At 38.3% G+C, this 27,974-nt stretch overlaps 1 protein-coding gene across 1 annotated transcript; it reads left to right on the top strand.

Annotated features, from left to right (window-relative positions):
- The first annotated feature begins 74 nt into the window (after nt 1–74).
- LOC131740055 (collagen alpha-3(IV) chain-like) lies at nt 75–27,506 on the top strand. Its single transcript, XM_059034487.1, has 38 exons — nt 75–299; nt 8,595–8,639; nt 8,862–8,915; nt 9,002–9,043; nt 9,186–9,270; nt 9,836–9,871; nt 10,166–10,330; nt 10,576–10,668; nt 12,086–12,181; nt 12,434–12,504; nt 13,594–13,782; nt 14,005–14,173; nt 14,691–14,783; nt 15,262–15,366; nt 15,601–15,698; nt 15,919–16,069; nt 16,612–16,725; nt 17,228–17,395; nt 17,938–18,027; nt 18,451–18,585; nt 18,818–18,916; nt 19,134–19,223; nt 19,348–19,487; nt 19,731–19,857; nt 20,002–20,082; nt 20,685–20,783; nt 20,936–20,983; nt 21,099–21,284; nt 21,600–21,730; nt 22,033–22,105; nt 22,498–22,569; nt 22,852–22,977; nt 23,608–23,706; nt 24,016–24,228; nt 24,492–24,669; nt 24,957–25,071; nt 26,355–26,527; nt 27,078–27,506. Exons 1-38 carry the CDS (start codon nt 219–221, stop codon nt 27,154–27,156), a joined length of 4,209 nt encoding a protein of 1,402 aa, XP_058890470.1. The 5' UTR covers nt 75–218; the 3' UTR covers nt 27,157–27,506.
- The last annotated feature ends 468 nt before the right edge of the window (nt 27,507–27,974 follow it).

The following is a 27,974-nucleotide window of genomic DNA, read 5'->3' as shown; positions in this document are numbered from 1 at the left end:
CACACGAATTTCTAGCGGTATTGGTTAAAACGGTGGCTCTAAATGCGAGAAAATCAGAAGAAGCAATACAGCCACTTTACAAAAAACCAATTGTACAAATACATCCGTAATTTTTCTCTACAATTTATTTTCATTTGACAATTGTGTTATTTTATTTGTGTCTTACTGTTTGAATGCAGCAGTGTTAATTACAACAGTCTGAACGTGGAAAGGTTCAAATGAGCTGCTTACCACAACCTACCCTTGTATTGTGGGTGCTGCTATTCTGTTCAGGTTTGCAAAATGCTACGGCGGAGTTTGTAAGTATAACATTTTTGCTTCTCCTTTTTAACTTCCATGCATTCAAATGCGAAAGGACATTATAATTATTTTTGTACCTTGTCAAATACAGTAGAGATGCACAAATTAGTGACTCAGCTGTTGTTTATCGTCCACATTTATGTCGGATTTTGAAAAGCAGGCAGGATTATATCCGTGCATGGTTTTTGACACATTGGGAGACCACTGGGAGAATGTTTTTGACACATTGCAACTTGACTATTTACTAGTGTCAAACGTGGTATGCTTGCCCGGCATGCGCAAATGATAATATATCCATTATGTTTGAAACACTAAGGTGGCATAAAAGTGACATTCAGAGAAGATGTTTACCGTAGTGGATAGGTTGTCTCCCGCTGAAGTGCTCCAATGAATGGATACTGTAGTAGGTGTGGTATGATTGACTGATGTGACCTCAACTTCATAATAGAGTACCTTAATGATTGCGTGCCAAAATACAGTATAGGCACCAACTAAATGGGCTGTAGCCCACGAGTTCAGTGATTAAAAAGGTCATCAAAATATATCTGATTGTTTGATCTGAATTGATTGGGTGTGGATATGTTGTTTCTTTGGTGAATGCACATTTGTGGCATATTATTATTATTATTATTATTATTATTATTATTATTATTATTATTATTATTATTATTATCCAAAAACATGTTCTTACAAGCCAACAGGTGGCAGTTTTAAAAAGTGCAATTGAAGTACAGTTAAACTGCCCTGATGAGAGTGTTATCATGTGTACTCATTCCATTCCATTTCTAATTGGCAGGGATTTAATTGATGGTATACATTAGTATTGTTAAATGCATGGTTTCCCTTATTTGTTTTTATGGGAAGTCAAATCTGAATTTCTGTTTGTGGTGAAATAATGTTGTGTGACAGCAGGATTTGTAAAGCGATCAGTGGCTAAATGGAACATTCACTGCGTTCGAGAATATGGAACAGGTTTCCTCTCTGAAGCCTGGTCTCCCAAATAGCTACTGATACTGGGTATCCGGTCAGCTGTTATCCTGTTACTCTCTATGTCTGCACAGTGTATGTAGGGATATGGCCTCTTCTGTCTACACAATTTGTGTTTTCATGGTCTTTTTTACTAAAAAATACCCATTGTGCTACCCCTTTTCATGTAACCTCCAGTCATATCCCAGAAACTTACATACTTCATACTGCCCATTTATCAAACAATACTCATTTCTTTCACATATCCAGTTTCCATCATGTCTATAAACCATCCAGTCAGAGATTATATTCCCTGTTGTGTCCTCAGCTGGTGAAGGCACAACCGCATAGTGATGGCAGGCAAGCAGGTCAGTGGAATCAAGCAGTAAAATTAACTATGCTGGCTTACCTTGGGATTAAATTGATTCCACCTCCTGTTTACTCACATTAAACAAAGCCAATGTTAATGCATTGTATTCTCTTTTGAAACAGCTGTAAAAGCTGGGAGCATTTCTGTACAGCAATGTATGCTTTTATTGAGGAGCTTTGACACTCATTAGCTGTAAGCTCTGAACATATTATGAAGAACTAACGTGTCATAAAGCAAACGGGATGCAAGTTATGTTTTGCACGTGTTATTTCTTTTTTAAAGCTGTTATCACCACAAGAAATCTGGTCAAAACATGTCAAGTCATGCCTGAAATGTCCTTCATTTTTGGGTACCTGTAGCATACAAGGTATTTGTAAGTAGTAAGTGTAAAAGTACTGGAAGCAGCACATGTTTTAATAAAGCATGCCACTTTTGGCTTAGTAAGTCTTGTGATCACTCATTATTACATGCTGCTGATTTATAATAAGATTATTTTATAAGAACATATTTATAATATATTCTCCTTATCAAACACAGTCACTCTAGCCCAATTCATGATAACTACGGAATAGCTTTTGAAAAAAAGGAATAATAAAAGAATAACAGAACATTCTTCTTCTTCTTCTCATTGTTATTGCTAAACTCTGCCATGCTGGTTACCATCTACTACATGGAGCATACTGTCCTTCACTTAACATACATTCAACAATTATGTATTTCAAAGCAACAACAAAAAATTGTTGTTGAAAGAAATCATACAATTGTTTAGCTTGGCTTCTGCATCTGACTGATTTTCAAGCAAATTGTTTTTCAGTCAATTAGAAATATTCGCTGTGACTGCCAAACAGTTTTCACATATTTTCACTCCTTCATGTAATAAATACAGCATCACAGTATATAAAAATATTGGATAGGGAATCATCAATCACCACTTTTTTTCATAATAAATTGTGAGCTAAGAAATAAAGGTCCATATTTAAGTGTAAACTACAGTCTTTAATTAACTCCTATTTTTTGAAAGGAGAAAAATTCATGTAAATGTTACAAAATAAGAAACAAGCACCTTGAGGGTAGATTGAGAGATCTTGGATTATATTACTTAGTTGTGTGGTTCTAGTTTTATAAAATTAACAAACATTTTACCTCTCTCAAATATAGGAGTTAATTAAAGACTGGAGTAAACGCTTTGAAAATATGGCACATCAGGCAGGATTTTCAAAAAACAATGTTATTGTATCGAACTCGCCCTTTAGTAGCAAGTGATTTTCAAACAAAATTTGTTAATAAAATCAATCTGATAATGCTTTGAAACTGAGTCGATGCATGTTAACAAGGTCAAGAAAAATGAATGGAAGCATAATTCGCTGTTATGGAACCTACTAGCATACAGGGAGACGGCTCTCCCACCAGCGAGCAGCAGCCAAATGGAAATCAAAAATAATAATAAATATCTATTTTGTGTATAATTTGTAAACTTAATTTGAAATTGTGCATTTTGTCATCCAGAATTGACATTTCTTTAAAATAGTTCACGCTGATTTACGATTGTCTGGCATATGGGTAGAAATCAGATGCCACGGATAAAAAAAGATGATAATCATAATAATAATAATAATAATAATAATAATAATAATAATAATAATTAAACCCCATTAATAATTTCCCCCAAAAAATACCTTTTTCTTGGATGGGGAGGTAAGCCATCTATGTATATTGGTTGGAATTTATTTTCTTATGCTGACATCTACTTTTGTATGTATTTTAGTATATGCCATTTGTGTTTGTAGTTGTTAGTTATTATACATGTATACCATGTATGTAACACGTCATTATATATATATATATATATATTTATATATAATTTTGTAACAGAGCAAGGGCTCTGAATGTAAATAGTTTGGGTGATGTTTGTGTTTTGATGGTGGTTGGCAGGGACGGGGTTAATTCCTCTCCCTGCCAAAAACATGTGAGAAGTGAGAATGTGGCTGTTCCCAAACAAGGTAATTGGTGTTAATTGGGAACAGCCACATACTATAAAAAGAGAGCTTCCAGTTCCTTTAAGGGGGAGATCACCAGGGAGCTGGTTTAAGAAGAGTTTGGCTGTGAAAAAAATAAATAATAAAAAAAAATAAAAATAAAAGGTAAACTGTTTGTTGGCAGGTAAACGGTTTAGCTGTCCTGTGTGTTAGTCAGGGAAGTTAGGCTCTACGTTTCAGCTAGGCTTTTGTTTTGTTTATTTGTTTTGTGTTATAAAAATTACAGTGCGCAGCAGTGCTTCAAATCAAAGTTCTGTGTCTGGGTCTGTGTTTTAAGGGGCAAACGAGCCGACGACAGAGAGGCAACATTACAATATATATATATATATATATATATATATATATATATATATATATATATATATATATATATATAATTAAGCTTTTAAAAATTACGATAGAACTCTAACCCAATACACAATATATTTATAATTAATCGTTCGTTGAATTCCTTTAACCATGCATTTTCTCTGGTACTCTTTGCTCGCCTCTGCGATAAATAAACTCAACATGATTAGAAGTAGCCACCGAACACTTACAGTATTATAAGAACTTTTTATATGCATACAAACGTGTGAAGGTGTAAGTGTATTATTATTATTATTATTATTATTATTTATTTCTTAGCAGACGCCCTTATCCAGGGCGACTTACAATTGTAAGCAAATACATTTCAAGTGTTACAATACAAGTAATACAATAAGAGCAAGAAATACAATAACTGTATATAAGTGTATATTGTACATAAAGTCTGGGGGGAGTCTGACAACATCAATCAATATTTATTTTATATAGCGCCTTTCATAGTGGACCACCATCACAAAGCGCTTTACAAGATAGTGAGGAACAATGCATAACACATTAAAATACAGTGAAATACAGGGCATAATACATTAAATACAAACAGTAAAAAGCAATGCAAATACATTAAATACAGGCATAATACATTAAATATAAGGCTAGAATGTGAATTCTAAACATTGTGGATGTGTGTGTCATACAGAATCATACGAATAAGATGGAGTGAAAAACCTGAAATAACAATTTAGACAACAGCTAATAACAGATATCAGGCTTAAAGAGCATTGAAAGCAAGAGAGAACAAGTGGGTCTTGAGAGTGAAGCGAGCGACTGTGGGAGCTACAAGCACTAAAGCTGGGAGAGAGTTCCAGAGAGTCGGGGCCACAAAGTTAAAAGAGCGCTCTCCGAGTGTGGTGCATTTTTGCTTGGGTATAACAAGCAAGCCAGAGTCAGAGGACCTCAGCTTGCGTGCAGGGACATAGAGGGTCAGCAGGTTGGAGAGATACTCTAGACCTGTGTGATGAAGTGCCTTGTAGGCAAGCAGGAGAATTTTGAAAGTAATCCTGAACTTTACAGGTAGTCAGTGCAGCTGGGCAAGACAGGGGGTAATGTGATCATGTTTTGTTTACATCTGGTAAGGATTCTAGCAGCGGCATTTTGAACCAGCTTCAATCAGTTTATGGTGCGTGACGGAAGACCACCATAAAGAGAGTTTCAGTAGTCGAGAGGAGATAAATGCTTGACAGAGTATCTCTGCATCCGGGAGGGAAAGGTAGGGACGGACCTTTGAGATGTCCTACTAGAAGTTGTTCAGATTTGTTAGTGTTTAGGCAAAATCCATGTCAATGGTCTCAATGACATTCCTAGTGGATCTATGTGTCCTTGTACGCCTGTTCTTCGTTCTTGTGTGGATTAGACACAGGTATTAAAAGCCAAGAACGCATTGCAAATCTGCAATCACCTAAGGAAACTTTATTGTAATATCTAACATGCTGTTTTTATTATTTATTCTTAGATTTGTATTTGTATAATTCAAATAAAATCTACAGTAGAGGTCAGCAGTCATATAATGTACGTATCCAGAGTTCAGAGAGGCTACAGTTACATTGATCAATTCTTGGTAGTAACATTACACTGGGTGCAATACAACAAGCGTTCCGTAAGGTTACAACTGGTTAAACAAGTGAATAAATCTAAGTATAGAGGCTAAAATATTTTCATAACTACAAATATTGAATTATCTAGGTAGGCTGTAAGAAATTAACCCTGGTCCAGGCTGTACACTCTCTCTGTATTGTCAGCATCACAGAAGCGGTCTGTTAAATTTCAAGGTGAGTTATATACTCTTTTGTTAATTAAACCCCTCCTTTTCGAAGTGCAAATTAATTCCTGATAAATTATGGCAATTTAATACAGAGAATGTGGTCTTAGAGCTCTGGCGGTGGGAGTCATGCATGCAATAGATTAGAAAAATATAACATTTTGGTCTAGAATTGTCCCTCATGAAATGGCTGGATTCCCATCACTAATGGAGGTGACACGGTCATTAGCCAAAATGAACCGTGAATGTAAATGTCTGCAGAATAATACTCGTAAAATATTAAGTAAAATATTCTTCTAGAAGTAATTAACTGAAAGTGTGTATTTAGTTGATGTTTCCTTTTTTTTTTTTTTTTAAACCTACAGTGGGTACTCTCTCTCCCAAAAGTAAACTTTATTGGATTAAATGCATCACCTCTTTTGAACTAGGGCTTTGTAACCGATTTATAATTTGGAGAGTTGCCCATTAGAAACAGATTTTTAATGGCCTTTCTATATATAAAGCGTTTTACTTTTTTTGGACGCTTGTCGCGCCCCCCTGTTGAAAACCACTTGGTAAATGTGATGGACTAGCCACCACAACACCTCACACCAGCTGCCCATGCACAGTTCACCCTGAGTTGCTGTGATCACAAGTTCTTGAAGACCCTGATCAACACGAACCAAAGACCGCTAAGCGACAAGCCTGGCCTCCCCCCACCAAACCAACAGTCAAAGCTGCAACAACAGCAGGAAACACCAGTGGAGGTCCGAAGTAAACCCCTGATGCTCACAACATCGATATACATTGCAACTCCTGATATACATTGCACAGCAGCGTATACATTTCTATAAATTATTCATGTAAACACTGTTTAAGTCTATACAACAGGTACTGGCGTTCAAATATCAAATTGCTTAGCTTTGCTCTCGCCATAGCCTTGGCTGCAGCCACAGTAAACCCAGCCAGCATAGCCTATGGGATAGTTAGTCACAATATAATTAGTTAAGAGGATTACAGAAATACAGAAGTTACATGATTAAAAGCACAACCTTTTGTTTGACGTCACATGGGAATAAAACTTTTTCACTGGCACAGGTACAGTAGATTTGTTTTAAATGGTAATTACTGTGTCATTTTCGAAGAGCATCATGGAATACTGCTTTTTTTGACAGTAAAGCTGTTCTTAAACAGCTTCTCCTGTTGTCAGGAATGCATATGTATTATTTCTACAAGTAGTACCTTTTGAAAATAACCTCAAATTAAACAAGCTGTCCCCTCCTTTCTTGTCTGTCCCGCACACACTGTACTGAATTTTCACCCCAAATTAATGCCTGTTTGACACAACATCTACTTAAACAAACGTGCTTCCATTATACATGGCAAATGTTACTGATGCATGCAATAAATAGTTTTGAGATATAGGTTTGTAGAGACATACTGGTAGCAACAGCATTGTACTACTTTTCCACACCCCTTTTTCAGAAGTGGCGGCTTGCTTTGGCCAGTGAGACGAAAAAACTGGAATACATTTTCTATATTTGTGATGGTTCATTTTTCAACACTGATGGTGGTGTTGGCTTTACACTGACATTGTACAGTATGTGAGGCACAAAGTTTGCCATACAAACATAAACCTGCACTGGTATGCAATGTAAACATTCAGTAAAGGCACACTTGTCAAATTAACTTACATTAGGTTTAGGGTAAGTAAGCAAAGATTTCTGAGGGCCTTTTGCATTTTACAGGCAAGGCATCCAGAACCTAGGGATGAAATTGTGTCCACAGAACATTTACTGAATTGTCTTCTCTAGCCCCCTCTTGTGGTCACTGTTAGATTGCTGTATGTAAATGAACCCACAATATGCACAGGATACTGCTTTATTGTTTTGTTAGTATGGTGTCCGTTTCAGGACATCCTCAGACATCACCCTTTCTGGAGTCAAGTATCAGGCATCCCCCACTCAAGTCTCACGCATCAATAACTTCCTCTATCACCCCTCCTCGAGTCAATCGTCAGACATCAGACCTCACCCCTGAGGTATGACACAGGCCCGGTTTTTGGGATGGAACCACATAACTCTGCTGTTAAAAAAAAAAAAAAAAAAAAAAGTTATCCTTAAAACCTGAGCCGTTTGTTTGTTTGTGTTTTTGCTTGTTTTTACTTCAGATAGTATATGCAGACTTGTACAGACCCCAAAAAAGATATGAATCTGCTGAACTGGAAATGTTTTCTCTTAATAATTTTGACCGACTGCATATAAACTCCCTTATAAGAAAACTCCACATATGACCACAAGAGGTCACTGTGCTTTTGTAAAACCCCATTCCCATTCTACAGTGGCTATGAACTAATGCAACATTCAGGATACAATGCAGGGTGTACCAGATACCTTGGGCAGCAGTGTGGAGTAGTGGTTAGGGCTCTGGACTCTTGACCAGAGGGTTGTGGGTTCAATCCCAGGTGGAGGACACTGCTGCTGTACCCTTGAGCAAGGTACTTTATCTAGATGGCTCCAGTAAAAACCCAACTGTATAAATGGGTAATTGTATGTAAAAATTAATGTGATATCTTGTAACAATTGTAAGTCGCCCTGGATAAGGGTGTCTGCTAAGAAATTAATAATAATAATAAATAATAATACCTGTGGCTAAAACACTGAACACATCTGTAGCAAAGGTGTTCATTTGTTTGTAAATGTTACACATAAATCCTGCACTAAGCTGAAATGAGGAGCGATAGCATTGTCTCTCACGAACAGCAGATACATAGGAGATTCTCTCCAAGCTGATTTTGTCTAATGAATTGTTTCTTTTTTAGGGAAAATCAGGAAAGGACGGCATTCCTGGTGAACCAGGAAATCTGGTAATGTATAATGGGATTTAATTGAATTAAAAAAGTAGCATAAGACACCTGATATGCCACAACATCAGGCTTTATTATACATTCAAGTAAATTCCACAAGAGCGGTGATGGGATTTGAACCCAAGCTGTCATGCCATATCATACGACAGTGCTATTGGCAATGGCATACAGATGGGTTCTCAACAAGTGCAATATGGGTATTTAAATGGTCTTTCTTTACAGGGGAGGAAAGGTGAACCCGGTAGTCCAGGACCTCCTGGGATTCCTGGATTTCAAGTAACTACATTTATTAATTCTGTTTCATGTCAATTGCATCAACATTTACAAATGCTCAGTCACTGATTTGCTGTCTTTAAACTTAGGGGCAAAAGGGTATTTTAGGTCCTGGAGGTCTTCCTGGTGATGTAAGTACTTGCCTTTATTAAACTACATTGAATACATAACATGCAAGCCAAAAATGAAATCCAAGTGCTTTTGAATGCGGGGGGAAGCGGTGGTCCTCCTTGTATTCCTGATTTGTAATTCTCCTTGTTTTTTGCTTCTTAGGTAGTAGATCTAAATGGCCCCTCTAAAAAAGGGGAGCGTGGACCTCCAGGCCCATCAGGTCTACCAGGCCTGCGTGGTCAACCAGGTGAGTTGAGCAGCACAGATCCGCATGTGGTATGATAAACCTCGTAGAGTGATGGACACTGCCTTGGCCAATCAAGATGCAGCATTTCAGGTCACTATCCACTACAGGAATGAGGCCCACCAATGTAAACAAAAGGCCTCATTCCTGTGTTTAAAACAAACAATATCAAAAATCAAAAGGCAAACAAATGATGAACCACCCCCGTAAGTTATTATCTTAATGATATTTGTGTTTTATATCAAGTAATATTATTAGGTCATGGCTTAAGGTTTACAAAAGGAATCTCTTTTGACACTGTGGAGATATGAGGATGAGCTCTTACACCAGAATACATATACCTGCAGATGGCAGATACAATAGAATGAACAGGACTAAATAGGTGCATCAGAGTGGTAGACTATTATCATACCAGAGGAGTTGGGAACAGCATTTGCTATGTTTAAATCTTGGGTAGTTTCTGAGGTATGACAACAACTTTTAACCTTCATCTATGATTGAGTTACTATTAAAAAAAAAAAAATCCTTCTAAAGGTTATTTTTTCCAAACTGTCATTTCATTTTGCAGGTCCCATAGGTTTTGAAGGTCTACCAGGAAACCCAGGTATCTTACTGATTTTGCCTAAACTGGAAATATTACAAGATAAAATCATTTGTAACCAATTGAATTTACAAATGCTGTGTATCATCATAGTTTCTAAACAAATTTCCACTGTATCAGGTCAAGACTCCAGTATTTGTGAGCAGAAAAAATATCCACCAATTTGCTTGTTTATTGCATGTTATTGTAAAAAATGTGTTACTGTTATTTTCTTTTGGCAGTCTGTCTTATTTATTATTATTTTTTTAATAATCAATAAATATGTACAATGGAAATGAAGCAGTTATGTTTTTACAGGGCAGGAAAACCCTGGTAACCCTGGTCCGAGAGGACCCCCAGGTGGTTTTGGTATGAAAGGAGACAGAGGCGAGCCAGGGAAACTCATTCGTGGGCCTCCAGGAACAAAGGGTCCTCCAGGATCCCCAGGGTATCCTGGACCACCAGGGGCCAAAGGACTTCCAGGTATTCAAAATACCACAAGTTTGCAGTTAACAAGCAGTCCTTGAAAACATTTAGAACTTATACACTGTTCAAATATTAACTAGCAAACTCCCTCCGTCAGAGTCTTGTCCGTCATTTAAGGATGGATTAAATGTGTCCGTGTTTGTGGATAAAATCACAGTTACAAGAGCAACACAATCCTAACAATGATCAAATGAAATGTAAAGCATGTCTTCTAAACTAAATTAACAGAGTGTGTTTGACAGGTGGTGTTACGCAGAAAGAGGGGCCGCCAGGGTTTCCTGGACCTGATGGCAGCACGGGGCCTCCAGGAGATCGAGGGCTACCGGGACCCAAAGGTTAGCATTCATGTTTTTAAATCCTGGATGATCTTCATTGGTAATATAATGCCACTTGAATACAGTGATTCATTATTACAGAACTGTTTCTGTGTACAGGTAGTGATCCAGGATTCTAGTGTTTAATTCTGGTCCTAATTAAGAAATGTGTGTAAAATGCTTCAGGCATACTATGCCAGGGCTGTACTATGTGGCTGTATTTACAATAACTTTTGGGACCCAGATGGAACTTTCTGTTTCTAGAATTTTGATGTTATCAAATCATCATCGTACTATACTTTTCTAGATTTTGGGAATGCGTGTTCTTAGTGTGGAATGGCTGGAGGGGGTAGGCCTTTGCCAATTTGGTACAATTAACATTGTTCCATGAGTCAAAATGCATCAAATTTAAGGGACAAATTGAAGAACCATCATCTAACTGAGACCAAAATGCACTTGTTCAAGAATGTTTATCGCACAACTTCAGAACAAATAACAAAAGAGCCAATGAAACCCGGTGAAAAAAACTTCAGTGGATTTAATAGCAGTAGCCTATTCGCACAACAAATCTCCTTTTGTGCTTTGACAGAATCTTAACAGAAACATTTACAGGTAACAAATAATTACATTTAACCTCAGAGATAAAAAAGAAAGCAGAGATGACAAGTAGAACACTCGAGTTACATCTGCTGTAAAGTCAGATGGCCACAATTAGATAAGTAAAATCGAACGTCTCTATAGCATCATTCTAAAATCTAGCAAAGTCATTGTAAACACCCTTTTTAATGCAATGCGTGTTTAATAAATAACACGGTTCTCATGATGTGTGACATCCAAAATATGTGCATAGTTCCCCTTATTACTATAAAATGACACAACTGGCACAGCATTAGAAGTCTATTGTGGTAAAAAAAAAGTCAGGGTCAAGAATAGTAATGCTACAAACATAGCATACTACCTCTGTTATTGTTGTAAACAGAGCCAATGTTATAAACCCATCAAGAAACAACTTCGATCCCCAGAAAATGAATGGATTGACAACCAATGATTTAAAATACATTGTATTACTTTTCTTTAGCGTTCTTACCATGGTTAATCGCCTTTTATGGTCTTTTATTGTGCTGAGAATCATTTGGTTTTTCAATAGTTTTTTTTTCTATGTTAATTCAATTTCTGGTACCTGCAACAATTTGCTCCCATATCTGCATATATCAAATTTAGAATAAAATCAACCTAAGAGAGAAGGGAATGGGATTTAGAGGATAAGTGATAACATTTCCAGTGCTAATAGGAGATAAGAAAATGGATTTGAAAACCTTCGTTAGCATTCTGAGTTTGAGTTTGGTCGTAGATCTGTTATTGAAACGTAGACTGCGCTGTGTTCGTTTGCAGAAAGCTCTTTGTTGCCTAGTTGCAGTAACACATGTGTCTTCTGCAGGTGACCAAGGAGATGAGTGCAGAATATGTTCATTTGCCAGAGCCATCCCAGGGCCTCCTGGCCCCCCTGGCAAACCTGGCCCTGAAGGACGTCCAGGTAAACAGTCTTTTTGGAAACCGTTAAAGATTTCTGTCTTCAGATGGCTGCATTTCCTGTGCAAGGCGACTTGCATTTTCACATGATTTCTAAAAACATTTTTAGGATATATTTGATATAAAAAGGGTTAGTAACTGGGGCTGAAGACCCCTTGAACATTAAAAGACCACCACTTCTGTGTTAACAGTTGAACAGAGATTTTGAATCAAGGATGAGATTGAAAACAACATGTTTCACCTTATTACATTACAGGAGTACCAGGCGATCCAGGGCCCAAAGGCACAGTAGGACCTTTTGGAGCGGCAGGGCCTATGGGTCCGCAAGTAAGTTCTTATTGTTGACTTTTAATTCCTGTTATTCTGGAAGTCACCCTTGCCAAAATGTCCTTTCCACATCTCTACAGTTGTGTAAAAGCAAACATTTCAACTTAAAGAAGACATCAGGTCCCTAGTGGTTCATCCACTAAAGCCACTACCACCCTGCGGGGTGTTTCAGTATAATCTGAGTTACCGGGACTGCTTGTCAAATAAATGTATATACAGTGCTCCCTCTCTATAACGCGGGTCTCGGGGGACACACAACATGAGCGTTATAACTAAAGAGCATTAGAAATGGGGGAGGGGGTGGGGGGCGCCGTGGGACACATAACAACACACATCTGACAAAAATACAAAATAAAATAACTCCCTCTCTATAATGCACATATAGTGAAGCAAAAATGTAACTTTCCATGAATTAACCATGCGTAAAGCACCATGTAATCAACGCTATATTTTTTACAAAAAAAAAAAAAAAAAAAGGTAACATTCCTACTCATGGATCATTTTAATTAGCAGTTTTTTAACTATAAATAGCCTGGCTAAATTGCGGTCGGGAGTTCAGTTCGAAACTACAGACAAGCAAACCAAGTGCGAGAAGGAGAGCGGGTTGGGAGAGGGGAAGAAGGAATGGGCTTGCCCCATGTTCTGCTGCCAGAGCGGGGCTGAAGCGAAGCTGAAACGTCTCGTCTCCCAGTGAAAGCTGCAGCTCCTTTCGCAGCAAAAAAGTAAATACATTAGGAAAGATAGCCACGTAATAGGCCTAATATTTATTTAGTTATAAAACGAATGCTGTCAGCACAACTTTTCTTTAGTTCAGATACTGTATCAAAAGGGAGAGACAGAAACAGCAGTTAGACTGAGAAGTTGTTACAGTTTGAACAACACTGGTACTGTATTTACTGTAGACATATTGCATGAATCACTAGTAAAGGGAATTGGGAGGACATGCTGTAGGAGCGTTATATTCGAGGCTCATTATAACCGAGAGCCTTATAGCGAGGAAGCACTGTATTCGCCTTAAAACTGAATACAGGTATTTGGCGTGGTGTTCAGTGATATCACTTGATGAAGTAACCTGTGTTATATTTCTAGGGCTATCCAGGTATACCAGGAGGAGCAGGCCATCCAGGGCTAAAGGGAGACCCAGGGAACATGAATAGCACAGGGAGCAGGGGTGAGGAAGGCTTGCCTGGATGGCCGGGCAGTAAAGGACGCGATGGTTTGGATGGAATCCCTGGGAAGCCCGGGCCTCAAGGTGCACCGGGTGCAAAAGGAAATCCAGTCAGTATACCAGCAAGATATACCAATTTGTATTTAAAGAACATGTATTTGCGACTGTTGAAATAAAGTTAAAAGCATGAATTAGGCTGTTTCTGCATCACAACATTAGCATCTACTGTATGCTGTGCATTACAGTCATTTTATTGTTGGTACATTTATCTATCTGAAGGTGGTGTAAATATCTAAATAGAAGTCCTGATACCAGAGCCTTGTTGTTTGCAGGGACCTCCTTGTTTGAAAGGTGACCAAGGCTACCCTGGTTCCCCAGGCACCCCTGGTTTTCCAGGGCAGATGGGAGAGCGAGGACCAGTGGGCTATGGCTTAGCAGGTGCTATCGGGGAGAAAGGAAGACAAGGAGTTCCTGGTCTGCCTGGAGAACTAGGACCAGCAGGTTAGTGGCAGGGCAGGTTTTAGATCCAGTACTCTTCATAGATATATGAAGCAATGGTTCCGCTACTCCTTGCTTGTATGCAAATGCTACACAGCTGCATTCCCACATGAACGGCATTTAAAACACGTCAGTCCTAGGAAAAGCCACAGTTTGTCATTAGGAAACAAGTATTCTAGGAGTTCAAGTTCAAATGGCAGAAATATACTGTAGTATTGTTTGTGTTTTTTTTTAGATACGTTATTGTTGTGCTATTATTTTTAAATATAATGTTGATAAATGCGTAATGTCCTTACTTTGGCGCAAGCTGAAGAACAAAGAAGGATTTTCCGAGAGGAATAAAATGTGTCATTATGACGGTAGTTAGTCTTTTCGTTCATGTGGCTGCATAACTACAAGGGTAATTAGAATAGGAGTTGGAAAATACAGTGCAACCATCTTTAAATGTTATTACCAACATGCCCACTTATATGCTTAATCTCTGCATAGTATTCCGTGCTAAATGTTTGTTATTTTTCAGGAGAGAAAGGAGACGATGGTCGCGTATCATTTTCTCACGGGGTGCCAGGAATGCCTGGAGAGGGAGGTGTACCTGGACAACGAGGCAAGCCAGGTGAGCAAAGCAGGTCTATATTCATATAACAAACCATCATTTGATCCTTGTTATTTACAGCAGGGTATCAAAAGTGTAGTGCCCCAAAGTCCACTCATGTGGTTAAATGTCTGAGTTATTTTTATGTTATGTCAGCATCCACCTTGGCTCCATTCAAACCAGCAATACTGATCAACCTCTCCCTTCCCAATGTATGAATGGAATGGAAACATGAGCTGCAATAATAATTCTGATAATTCAGTACAATTTGAATGTATTGCAAGTTTTGTTTTGTTGTCATTGCACCCCACCATGGCTTTTCATTATGCCAGAATGCAATTTGCCTTATTGTTTGCAAAAGAAAAACTGTAAATGCGATATATCTGGCCTTACTAGCAAATTGGAAAAAACTGGAAAGTGATTTCTGAACCTCAGAAAATGAGCAATTTTAATTCCATAAAGTGACGCGCTTACAATGTAATGGTAACTCGTATTGTAGGAACACCTGGAGTAACTGGACAGGATGGTTTTCCTGGTAGTGTTGGTGCTAAAGGTGAAAAGGGCATCTCTTCAACAGGGTGCCGTGGGCCCCCAGGAGCCAAAGGTAGGACTGTTCTTAATGAACACTGAAATACCGGGCCTTATTCACAAAGCTTTCATTCATCACTTATTTTTTAAAAAGTAGTAGTTATGGGTTAATTGAAGTTTACTAGTTAATTTATCAAAAAAGACTTTTAGAAACACTCTTTAAATAACCTATCAGTCTTTTTACAGTACGACTTCAAATAACTTAATCTGTATAACTGTATAATATTAGGACATTGCCTGATTTTTGCAGGCAATAGGGGACACGCGGGAGCAGAAGGACCCCCCTCAAGACCAGGAATGCCAGGAAGAACCGGACCAAATGGCATTCCGGGGAACCCCGGGTCAAAGGTCTGAAATGTGTGGCGTATAGTCTGCAATTATACTGCCACCCCCCCTCACACCGTTCCAGCCCTGTTAATAGTCATCCCTGTGAGCAAAAAGTTCTGTAATATTAAATCTTGCAATAATGACATCAAGTCATGGTGTGCTTATTAGGTGCAGTAACCAGGGAACATTTTCAGTAAACAGAATAATAAAAAAGTGGTATTTTTGTATTTATTTATCCTAGGGCAATGGGGGATTTGGAGTTCCAGGGAGCAAAGGCAGACAAGGTCCTCCTGGGGATGGTGGGCCTGAAGGTCCTTTTGGGGATGGTGGACTCCCAGGAAGTCCAGGGCCACCTGGATCCCCAGGACAGGAGGGAGCCCAAGGCCCTAAAGGTATCCTATTATACAACAAAAAGAGCCAGAATACTGCATCTCCACTACTAACAACCAGAATCAAAAGGATGCAGCGTTCGGTCCATTTCCATCAAAAACACAAAATGGTTCTTCCGGGTATTTTACATTACTGTACTCGTAGATGGCTAAATATTGTATTTGTTATTTGTTGTGCCAGTATTGTCTTCAAAAAACAGAGGCAGGTAAAACAAGGGTGTGTTTTTAATATTTTAAACAATGGCTGTATTTACATGGCTGTTTGAATCAGCTGGACAGACCCCATGGAGACATTACAAAGTTAACCAAGTATAACAACTACTTTACTGCAACTGACTTGTGAATTAGTCTTTGAAAAAACCTTGAAAGGAGACATTAATCAATGCAATTATGCCTTTTTATCAGATTCCTCTGGTGTGAAAAGGGTGGCTCAGGAACTAGTTAGTAGTATAAGAACTAGACATACAGTATGAAGAATATTACAAATTAATAAAACTGAAGAAATAATCTTTAACTGTGTATTTATGTGTTTATTTTGCAAAAAGGGGATCTGGGTTGTACAGGACTGAAAGGTCAGCCTGGCATTCCAGGGAACTGTCAGAGAGGATCTTCAGGGCCAGCAGGCTATCAGGGTTCAAAAGGACCCACTGGATTTCCAGGTTGGTGAACCCTATTAGACACCTGTACACCTCTCTCTGTTTTTTTCTTCCCCTTGATGATGGTGGATACAGCTGTGCCAAAACGCGCTCCGGGTAACTGTCCTTTTAAATGTTATGGACTTTTAAATTTACTTAATAAAGTTTGATGGTTTTTATCAAATCCACTCGTGATTAATGTATTGTGATGTTCAGTTCCCCTGAATCTTATAGAAAAAAGGCCAAATCTGAAATAGAACAAGGAAATGGAAAAATACTCCAAACACAATATTGTTCCAAAAATGACAGAGTTACAGTTGTGTGCTAATGCATATATAATGGTTTGTAAACTAGTCATTCAAACAAAAGAAAGGGAATTACAATACTGTCTCAGCACAAAAACCTGAAGACATTTACAATCAAACTCTGAAGATGAGAACTGTTTAGTAGTTTTGTATGTATTTTTATTACACTTTTACTGACTGGCCAGAATTGTTTTTTAAATGTTCTGTATTTTCTGATTCAGGTTTAATTGGGGTTCCTGGTCTGAAAGGGAACCCTGGTATAGCAGGACTGGATATCACAGGACCCCCTGGAGAAAGTGGGTTACCTGGGGCAAGGGGGAGGCCAGGGAATCCTGGGTCAGATGGACAGAAGGGTTTCCCAGGCCTGGATGGAGCACCTGGGGCACGAGGTAATGGAGGGCTTCCACTAGTCAGGAATTAAAAAATTGCAGACAACTGTACATAAATGACTGCTGTTTTATGGCATGATGGCAAGTTGGCATACTTATTAAAACAACAGTGGGGGTGGGGTTGAGCTTCCAAAGTGAAATACCACAGGGTGCTTTCTTGCTTTGATCATTAATCTAAAAGTGATAAATTAGGATAGGGCTGCTACACTTTTCGTTGAACATTGCAAATACAGTGTTTCTGTTGAATGTGACTGTGGTTAAGCCAACAGTTATTAAATATACTACACCAGCAAGAACAAGTTCAAGTGTTTCAGGTTTTTTTAGGTTTTGTTGTCAGAGCTCCCAAATACTACATGTGGGGCTAATTGGGAAGTAGCATTAAAAACTATGTAGTTCCAGGCATTCAATATAGTTTATGCTGCAGAGATTTCATACTCCTACCATATGTATAGGAATGCGTTGTGGAAAATGTACTGGACATTAATGCAACTGTAGTGGTGAAAAAGTTTGATTTGTATTTGTTTTCTAAATGTAATATGCAGGCCAAGATGGTGAACCAGGTCTTCTGGGGATAACTGGACTAAAAGGAATTGATGGTTTTCCAGGAATCGCTGGAAGACCTGGACCTAAAGGTATGGAAACCGAGTTATTCAGCATTTAAATATTCAACATATTTCTTGTATAGTTATCACACTGTTGTAATGTTTTACGCTGATATTAAACCATGCTAGCTTCCACACCAGTCTTTATTTTATAAACTTGGGAGCTATAGATTGTGAGACAGGGCAGTTATTCAGACAAACTAAATTCACAGTTATGTCTTATGGAATAACCTATAGATAGTATAAACAGTAAACTGTCCCCTCATCTATCAGGCCACTGTTTGTTGACCCCTTTGACTTGGAAGACTCTAGCTCTCCCACTTTTAGGACCTTCTCTCTATTAGCACTTAACTCCCATTGATTGACGCTGTAGAGGAATCCCACTGCCATAGACATCTGTATAACAATATAGTTTAATGTTTTTAATGTTGTTTTGATTTTATTTCATGTTAGGTTTTATAGGCAAGGATGGAGAACCAGGATCTAAGGGCAGGTATGGACAGAAGGGGGCAAAGGGAGATAATGGACTCGAAGGACAAAGCAGTATTGAAGAAATTCAAGGATGCCCTGGGGATCCAGGGATGCCAGGTAGGTACAAGAGTAGAATTTAAGGCATTTCACTATCTTATTAAAAGTTTGTTGCCATATATAAAAAAAACATGTATACTACTAATTCTGCTAATATGAATAATCTTAATGTCCTTCATTTTAAGAGCTTAGTGAACATCATCTAATTGTTTATGTTGTATAGGGTGTTAAGACTTACACAAGTATGCCAATAACAATTACTTGTTGATCATTAAATGTTGTCCGGTTTTAGGGTTACCCGGGCCAAGTGGACTCAAGGGTGACAGAGGACTACCAGGGTATCCAGGAGTTAGAGGGAAGGATGGAACCCCAGGGTCTTCAGGACCACAAGGTATGGGAATGTGTCACATAGCTTTTTTTTCCTGGTGCTAAGGGAGCTAAAGGGTTAAAATGAACTTTTAATTTGATTTAGGAGTTATTTGTGTGTTTAAATCTTGGTATTGATTTTTTATTTTTTTTTCTTCTTGTGTTTAATATTCAGTAAAACAGGATCAGTTAATAAAGATCATACAAAACTTGTGCCCATATTGTTTTGTGTTTCTCTCTAGGGTCTTTGGGTGATCCAGGTTTTCCAGGTGATCGAGGAGCTCCAGGTTTTCCAGGACCAGCAGGCGAAGCTGGGGAGATGGGAATTCCAGGTACAACATTTATACAGTGACCTGACGCAATGACTTAAATAGACATGGTAATATACCATTTAAAGAAGCTCTTCTGGTATATGTACATTAATCACACAGATGGTTATTCCATTTCCATGCCCAGGGCCTAAAGGAGAGAAGGGGTCTTCGGGGGTTCCTGGAGTCACTGGGTCTGCAGGTTACCCGGGCACTCCTGGCATTAAAGGGGGAAAAGGAGAACCAAGTTTAGAAGTATATGGCTGTCCAGGACTAGATGGAACCAAGGTACAGAGAACCAGTGAAAGTATAAGGACAGACTAATCCAGTAGCACTGTTTTTGTTTTAAAATTCTCTGCCACAGTACAGTCAGAAGTGGCACTTTTTATACAAATGTCACATAATGACATATGGCTACGATGTGTGATTTCTCTAACTCAAAGCGTATGGAAGGCTTCCCCAACCTGTTTATTGCATATATACACACCAGTGCCATCTACTCAATGGGTACTTCTGATATTGTTTCAAAAGGGTGACCCAGGCATTCCAGGTCTGGAGGGAGAAAGAGGGCAGACTGGGATTCCAGGGCTGTTTGGAAACCCAGGTCCTGACGGAAAACCTGGAGAAAGAGGATGTGCTGGAATCCCAGGACCTCCAGGTTGCGTCTTTTAATGTATTTGTAGAATAAGCATTTTCATTAAATATCTAACTGTATTACTAAGTGTATTTCATTCGCTTTATTTTTTAAAATACTGTCGTAACAATGACACAGCTTGGTGCTACTGTTTGTTTTCTATGACAGGAATGCCAGGCCCATCTGGTGAAAAGGGGACTGATGGAGAAAGCGGTCCTCCAGGAGCCCCTGGGCCAAGAGGACTTTCAGGTACATTTGTCAAGGAAGTCAAAGAGCTTTTCAAACCACCTTTGCTCACCACTGTAAATTACTTTTTAAAGATATCTACATGTGCATATCCTGTGCAGTTTTCACAAAGGTATTCAAGTAGATTTCTAACATTTGTTGGGTGAAGTTTTACAGAGACACCAGTATTTCCAAAATATGCTGGACTAACATAACCCTCAAGTCGTCTGCTCGATTTAAATAGGCCCCACATTCAGATAGCAAGCAAGGCTACTTATACAGTATGTGGTAGCTGTACCGAATATCATGACAGATACAGTTCATTTTTATGCCTAATTGGCCTTCCCAATAATTAGTTGTTAATCCAATTGAAAGTCAGAGATCTAAGCTTGACCTAAACCACTACGCTGCACTGAATTGTTACGCATGACTTAGAAGATGAATGTAACCTGCTACCTCATGAGACCTTCCAACACAGCTGTGTGCAGCAGGAGGTGTCCCAACCTGCAATCATTGTATTGAGGAGGGAAAGCTTGGATTCGAGCAGTCAACATTTCATTATATAATAAATGAAGGAGGATTGTAGCTGTTTTGAGTGTCTTGTAAATTATTATTTGATATAACAGGTACCACAGGAGCCCCTGGTATTCCTGGAGCCCCAGGTGAAAAGGGGAAACAAGGACATGATGGCATTCCTGGGCGGCTAGGAGAAAAGGGGGAGCCAGGTACAGAACTATAGATCGATAAATTAGGAGCAGGTTATGCAATACATTGATGCAGAGACTTTCTATAAAGAAAGCGATTTATATTAAGACTAGATTTTTTTTTTCCTTGGCTTGAAACTAAAAACAAACTGTTTTTATTATCTAATTTACAGGTATTCCTGGCCAAATTCCAGGCGCCAATGGCCTTCCAGGCCCAAAAGGTTAATGAAAAAAAAAAAAATTAAACATTTCTATCGTATTGATATTTTACTGCATAGCCACTGAATTCACAATGACAAGGAGGTTTCTGTATATCGTGTATCTTGCATCTTGTAGGAATCAAAGGGGATTTCGGGCCACATGGCCCCCCTGGGCCTCCAGGTTATCCAGGGCCAGTGGGGGACAGAGGAGTTACTGGACCCAAAGGACCTGCTGGAAACTCTGGTCCACCTGGGAATCCTGGGATTGGGATTCAAGGCCCTAAAGGAGACAAGGGTCAACCAGGCCCACCTGGAAGACATGGTAAGGGGGAGGAGTAGCCCACTGCATTGGGCAGGAAAGTCAGTGGGTAGTTCAAGGTGCATCTCCTTTTGGCAATTCTGTTTTTTTGGAGCATCATTCAACTACAGGTTTAAACCACCTGGTCTGGGGTTTAATTATTACATTTTATAGTTAAGGACATGGCTGGAACAAATACCCGGACTTGGAAGGTTGTTTCAGTCTTAGATTTGGCATCTAAGAGACTTGTAAGGATAATGTACAGTACTTAAATTGACTTTTTTGGAACATGTATGGCACTGAAGCGGATCCTCTTTGACTAATCTCATCTGTTTGCAGGAGATCCTGGACCTTGTGGACCTGCAGGGCCAGTAACGCCTTCTGTCAAAGGAGACAAGGGCTTGAGAGGTCCTCCTGGAAGACCAGGTCAGGCAGGCGTTGAAGGGGATGCAGGCCCTCCAGGAATAACAGTAAGTAACAATTTTACAGTACATTGTTTTCTTATCCTTTTAAAACTTTGCACTTTTGAAGAACAGAACAATACTGATAAGCTGCAGGGCATTGATATATTTAATTGTTTTGTAATTATACATATGGATAGTAACTTTGTTGTAATTAATGCCACATTATGTAAAGTACTACTCTTTTCTGAAAGGGGCAAGCAAATCTGAATTTGCAGCACATGTGAATTTGTCACTGGAATTCTGTAGATGCATAGGTGCATACAGTACATCACCCAGTTACTTCTATTTACTGTTTCTGTTTTATGCAGGGTTTTGACGGTGATCCAGGATTTCCAGGTCCCAAAGGTGATCCTGGTTTTGTTGGTCCTCCTGGAGCAACAGGTACTGCATTTCTTACGTTGATTAAATGAAACTGTTGAATTTGTTTAATTTCTTAATTCCAAAATTTACCAGTAATACATCCAGTCAAACAGTAAATGTGTGTACTTATGCTAAGTGCATATAATGTACACTATATGTAAATAGAATTAATCATTGAATATACATGCTTTTATGATGCACTCCAAATAGATTTAATAGACTATTAGGTAAGTCTCTACTCTGACTAAACACTTTTTCATTGAGAAGTCAAACTCGTGTGATTGTTTAAGAGTCTACCTGAGCTTATTTGTTGAAATGCAGGATGAGAAACCGATAATGTTTGTTTGTTTTTTTGGTCAAGTTTCCTGACACAAATATTTAGATTCTGCTGCTAACGATGGTTTTCTTTACAGGAATGAAAGGTGACCATGGATTTACTGGTGCTAAGGGAGCTAAAGGGTTAAAAGGAACTTCTGGGCCAGCCGGTGAGTACAGGGATTGCTTCAATATTAAAATCAATTAAAACAACAGTTACTCTGTTATCGAATTCCCCTTCTGTTTGCATCTGTGAATATGTTAATGCATTAAACTAGCATGACACAACAGCTTGAATCAGTTAACTTAAACCTTAGCTGTTTCTTGATAATTTCATCCCTATTGAAGACATTTTACTAGTTTATTTTAGTACAAGTACATGCTATGGATAACTTGTTTAACCTTGCAGTGAAGAACATAAAAACTAATAGTAAATTCTATGTGATTTAAAGGCCCCCCGGGAACACCTGTGAGGGTGTCGTTGGTGCCAATACCAGGTGATCCAGGATACCCAGGAGAAGCTGGGAGACCCGGAGACCAAGGGGAGCCAGGAGCGCCAGGAACACCAGGCCCTACAGGTACAACATACAATTTTCCAAAATAATGTAATTTAAAGTTGTAATATGGTAAAACAGAAAATATCTGCAGCAACTTAATTTAGTAGATATCCCAATATGGATGGCAAAAAATATTTGCATATATAAGGTATAATGAGAAAAACTGTTACATGGTAAAATTCAAAATTTGGGCAGGGATGAAGAAATGTCGGGGACCGACCACATGTTTTTCTTCCGAGCCACATGTATCATGTTTTACTTTCAAATCAAAAACCCATGATTGTTTTTATGTAACCTCTCCACAAAACAAAAGGAGGACATTGGCTAGACAGCACGTGTTTGATTCTCTTTTGCTGGAAATGTAAGCTGCCAACACACCTTTTCCACAAAAAAGTGCTCAAACATGAATTTAATCTGCATTTCAATTCTCACTGTAATAAGGTATTTTAAGATATCGGGCCCTCCATTTTATAAAATGATGGTATTAAACTACTCAAAACAAAACTGCTTCTTTTTCCAGCAATCTTTTTTTTTTTTTTTTGCCCCCCATAATATTACATGTGTTTTAATTCTCTCAGAAAATGTGCCTTTGCATTTATAATAGCAGTGGTTAGGATGTGGTTTGATGGTTGTGTTTGTTGTGTGTCACAGGGCAGCCAGGGCCAAAGGGAGCCCCAGGGCAGAAAGGCGCACCAGGCAGATCTGGCCGCTCAGGACCAAAGGGGGATAACGGTTATCCTGGAAGGAGAGGTTTGGAAAGAAGGAGATGCAGTTTAACAGCAACTTCAACTTACATTTATACAATGTCTTATCATGCAAAGAGCTTTACATAGATATAACATTCCCACCCCACAAATGTATGGTATGTCTTAAAAATGGGAGAGTTTCAGACATTACTTTAAATCTAAATCTAAATTTGTTTTCAAAATATTTGGTTAAGCTGCTAGGGTTCTGTGGGATGCTACCTTTACTTGTTTTTAATAATAACATGCAGTAACTGTGTTTATTAAAAAAAGATATTTATTTATTTATTTATTTATTTATTTATTTCTCTGTCAGGGCCACCTGGATATTTAGGACCCCAAGGCCCTAAGGGCCCTGATGGACCTCCTGGAACTCACAGAACTATTAGGGATATTGAGGGCTTCATCTTCACCCGTCACAGCCAGTCAAGAGCCATTCCTCTGTGTCCAGCTGGGACAAAGCAGCTCTTTTCTGGCTACTCTCTTCTGTTCGTAAAGGCCAATGACAGAGCGCATGGGCAAGACCTAGGTATCTTATTGACTGAAACTTAAATACACATCTGAAAATAAGTCAAGGGGTCAATTTTGTAGACATCTCAGAAACAAAAATAGGGAGAGTAAAATTTTTATTAGGACTTCTCTAAACACAAAAGTGCTTAGAGTGCTTAAAGACCTTGAATTATAAGACTGGAGAGAGTTAAACTTAAAAAAATCCACCCCAACATGTAGGAGATGGTTGCTTCGTTGCACTGTAATGTCTGTAACTTTTAATGCTTATTTTGTGTCTTACAGGTACTATTGGAAGCTGCCTACAAAGGTTTTCTACAATGCCATATTTATTTTGCTCAGTCAGTGGTACATGTAATTTTGCTTCAAGGAATGATTATTCTTACTGGCTTTCTACTGATCAGCTAATGCCAGCAGACATGGCTCCAATCTCGGGTGGAACTTTAGAACCATTTATAAGCAGGTACAGCCTTCATTTTTGGTGTTTGGTGTCATGTATTTTTTGGGGGGTTCAAGCCCAAACATGCAGCTGAAGAGGTGGACACCAGTCAAAGTGGATCATCATTACACTTTAGTTTCACATATTAAATACTGGGCTTTATTTGGGACTAATATTTTGTGAAGGAAAACAATGGTTCACTTTTACACTTTATAAATACGTAATTGGATTTGTATTTAATATTAGAGAGCGGAAATTATATAGACATTTGTATAATTTATGTATCTGCTATATGTTTCCTCCTGTTACAGATGCACAGTCTGTGAAGGTATTGCAAATACAATAGCAGTTCATAGTCAAACAACAACAACACCACCCTGTCCGAATGGATGGAACTCACTCTGGACTGGTTTCTCATTTGTAATGGTAAGAGCAATATGCAGTATACCAGATCACAGGGATCTGTTCTCTACAGTGGTTGAGGATACATCAGTCACATGTCATGGAGAAAACGAATTCAGGGTAGATGTGAAAAGCTGTGTGACTAATGCTCCTCAAACATGTCACAGCTGATTTAAAATGCACATCATTATCATTATTACCCTTATGTATATTTTAACATTGAAAAAAGAGGATTTTTTTAAAAAAAATTAAGACTAGCTACAATCACCTAGGTATCCTATTATTGTAGTTAGTGCTGGGACGAATACTGGATTTTCATGTTCGGATATGCGCTCATAATTTAAATATTCGTTCTTTTTCAAAAAGTAATGAAAGCCATTATATTGCTCAGAACGCAGGCAGAGACAGCATAGCAGCAGGGCAGGTGGGTGTGGCCCCTGTGTGGGTGTGCCTTTATTTTACAGCAAGATATTGCACTATGTAACAGTAAAAAATACTTGTGTAGGCCTTACTTTACCCCAGTGAATTAACTACAAAACAAAAGATGCCAAATACCAGTTCAAGTTAACGTTGTTTTGTTTATTGCCGAAATATAGTGCATAAAGTTGAAACCGTATTTTATTTATTTTTTACTTTTTTTCATTCCTTGCCATTGCCATTTTTTCACAGTAAGTCACAGACACGTTTTCATCAAGTAATAACATGAGGTTTACTTGTGCCTTTTTGTAGCTGAACAAGCAAACGAAAAAAATCAAATAAAAAAATGGCGTTGTAAAAGGAAGGGGAAAAAATCACTGTTTTGATTCTCGTTTTATTACATTCCACATAACAGAAAGTTGCAACTATATATATATATATATATATATATATATATATATATATATATATATATATATATATATGTATGTGTGTTTGTGTGTGTGTGTGTGTATAATATATATATAAAAATCATTTCACAACATTCCCAGCAAGTTGGGCACTGTTTAAGCGAGGCATTTCAGAATGACGTGCTTGTCGTTTTTCTGTCCCATGCGATTCTGACTCGCTCTAAAGCAGCACAACGCTTTTTTGATCCAGATGGCTTTCCATAGAGATCGCTATGCGTGCGCGCACATAATCTGGTTTGTTTAGTTTTTGCTGTCTAAAACTTTTAAATAGAGGCTCAAGAGCTGCTGTGTTGATCTTTTTTTTTTTTTTTTAATATATTAATCTCACATATCACGCTGAGCTCTTTGTCATTTGCTATTTTTTTTAACTGTGGCGCAACTTCTGGTATTTTTGTCATTTTGTCTTTTAATCCTGTTTAGCACACGAGTGCAGGTGCTGAAGGCTCTGGGCAGGCACTGGCATCACCAGGTTCCTGTCTTGAGGAATTTCGGCCTGTACCATTTATTGAGTGCCACGGCAAGGGAACATGTAACTATTATGCAAACTCTTACAGCTACTGGCTGGCAGCACTACAGTCTTCTCAGATGTTCAGGTAAAGTAGAAACTACTGAACTTCCTCTTAACTTTACATGGATTATCCTCCAGCTTTACTGGACATAGGTTTCTGTTACAGATTGGAATACTTAAAAGAACACTACAAAAGTTCTTGGCGAAGATAAAAATGCATTAGTTACAGTGGCAATAAATCCACCGAAACTGTAGGAGAGATTCCTGAGGCAGGGGGAGTCACTTGATCAGAAATTTAGAGGATGGTTATTGGAGATTACGTTAAAACCATCGATTACAATTAACAATTGTTTATTTGTTAGGGAAAAACTGTGATGTGCAGTTGAAAAATACTGATTGTAGTGTAACCACAAATTTGAAAATATTCCATCATAAAATTGAAATGGAAAGGTTGATGAACTCAGTCACTTCAGAAAATCAATTTTAGTAGATAAAAAAAAAAAAGCTGTGGTCTTCAATGGCCTTTTTATGATCTAGCTGGTTTAATTTTATTGAAATATCCCTGTAACAAGACATTCTTGAAGACAAAATTGTATGAAATTGCACTAACCTCTACTTTTTTTGTTTTGTTTTAGGAAACCAAGACCGCAAACATTAAGGTCTGGGACACTTGAAACTATCATTAGTCGCTGTCGTGTCTGCATGAAGCAATAGATAAATACCCTCAATATAATACTGCTTTTCCAAAAGAACTGACTGACTGGCTTTGAAATATTTAACAACTGTGGAATAATACAGGCATTGATGAACTCTGAAGATTATAAACTACTGTATTCCCAATGTGCTTAAAACTGTGCCTTAAACTTTTTTAGTTTATCAAGCACTTTTTTTCTAACAAAGCAACAGATTATTGTATCGAGATTATAATACACATAATGGTGCTACTGATATATCTGTATTGCTAATTAATGTATTTTGTAAGTTTGTTCTATCTGTATCACAGGCAAGCATTTTGTGAAGAAAAGTTACATTAATTCCTAAAATAATGTATCTAATGAGAGTAGTATCAATGGACTGTAGCTATTGCAATCTTGGCAAACCTGACCTATCGACAGATATTAGAACATAAGAAAGTTTACAAACGAGAGGATGCCATTCGGCCCATCTTGCTCGTTTGGTTGTTAGTAGCTTATTGAGCCCAGAATCTCATCAAGCAGCTTCTAGAAGGATCCCAGGGTGTCAGCTTCAACAACATTACTGGAGAGTTGGTTCCAGACTCTCACAATTCTCTGTGTAAAAAAGTGCCTCCTATTTTCTGTTCTGAATGCCCCTTTATTTAATCTCCATTTGTGACCAGTGGTCCTTGTTTCTTTTTCAGGTTGAAAAAGTCCCCTGGGTCGATATTATCAATACTTTTTAGAATTTTGAATGCTTGAATCAGATCACTGTGTAGTCTTCTTTGTTCAAGACTGAATAGATTAAATTCTTTTAGCCTGTCTGCATACGACATGCCTTTTAAACCCAGGATAATT

Source organism: Acipenser ruthenus, chromosome 12 (assembly GCF_902713425.1).
Source record: "Acipenser ruthenus chromosome 12, fAciRut3.2 maternal haplotype, whole genome shotgun sequence".
In the NCBI taxonomy this organism is placed as follows: Eukaryota; Metazoa; Chordata; class Actinopteri; order Acipenseriformes; family Acipenseridae; genus Acipenser; species Acipenser ruthenus.
This window is presented reverse-complemented; position numbering and strand designations above follow the sequence as displayed.

Excerpts from the sequence above, each read along its gene's own strand:
- LOC131740055 (XM_059034487.1), top strand. The coding sequence starts at position 219 with ATGAGCTGCTTACCACAACCTACCCTTGTATTGTGGGTGCTGCTATTC. Across the intron at positions 13,783-14,004 it reads CGGGTGCAAAAGGAAATCCA|GGACCTCCTTGTTTGAAAGG; the intron begins GTCAGTATACCA and ends TGTTGTTTGCAG. Across the intron at positions 15,367-15,600 it reads TGGGCCCCCAGGAGCCAAAG|GCAATAGGGGACACGCGGGA; the intron begins GTAGGACTGTTC and ends TGATTTTTGCAG.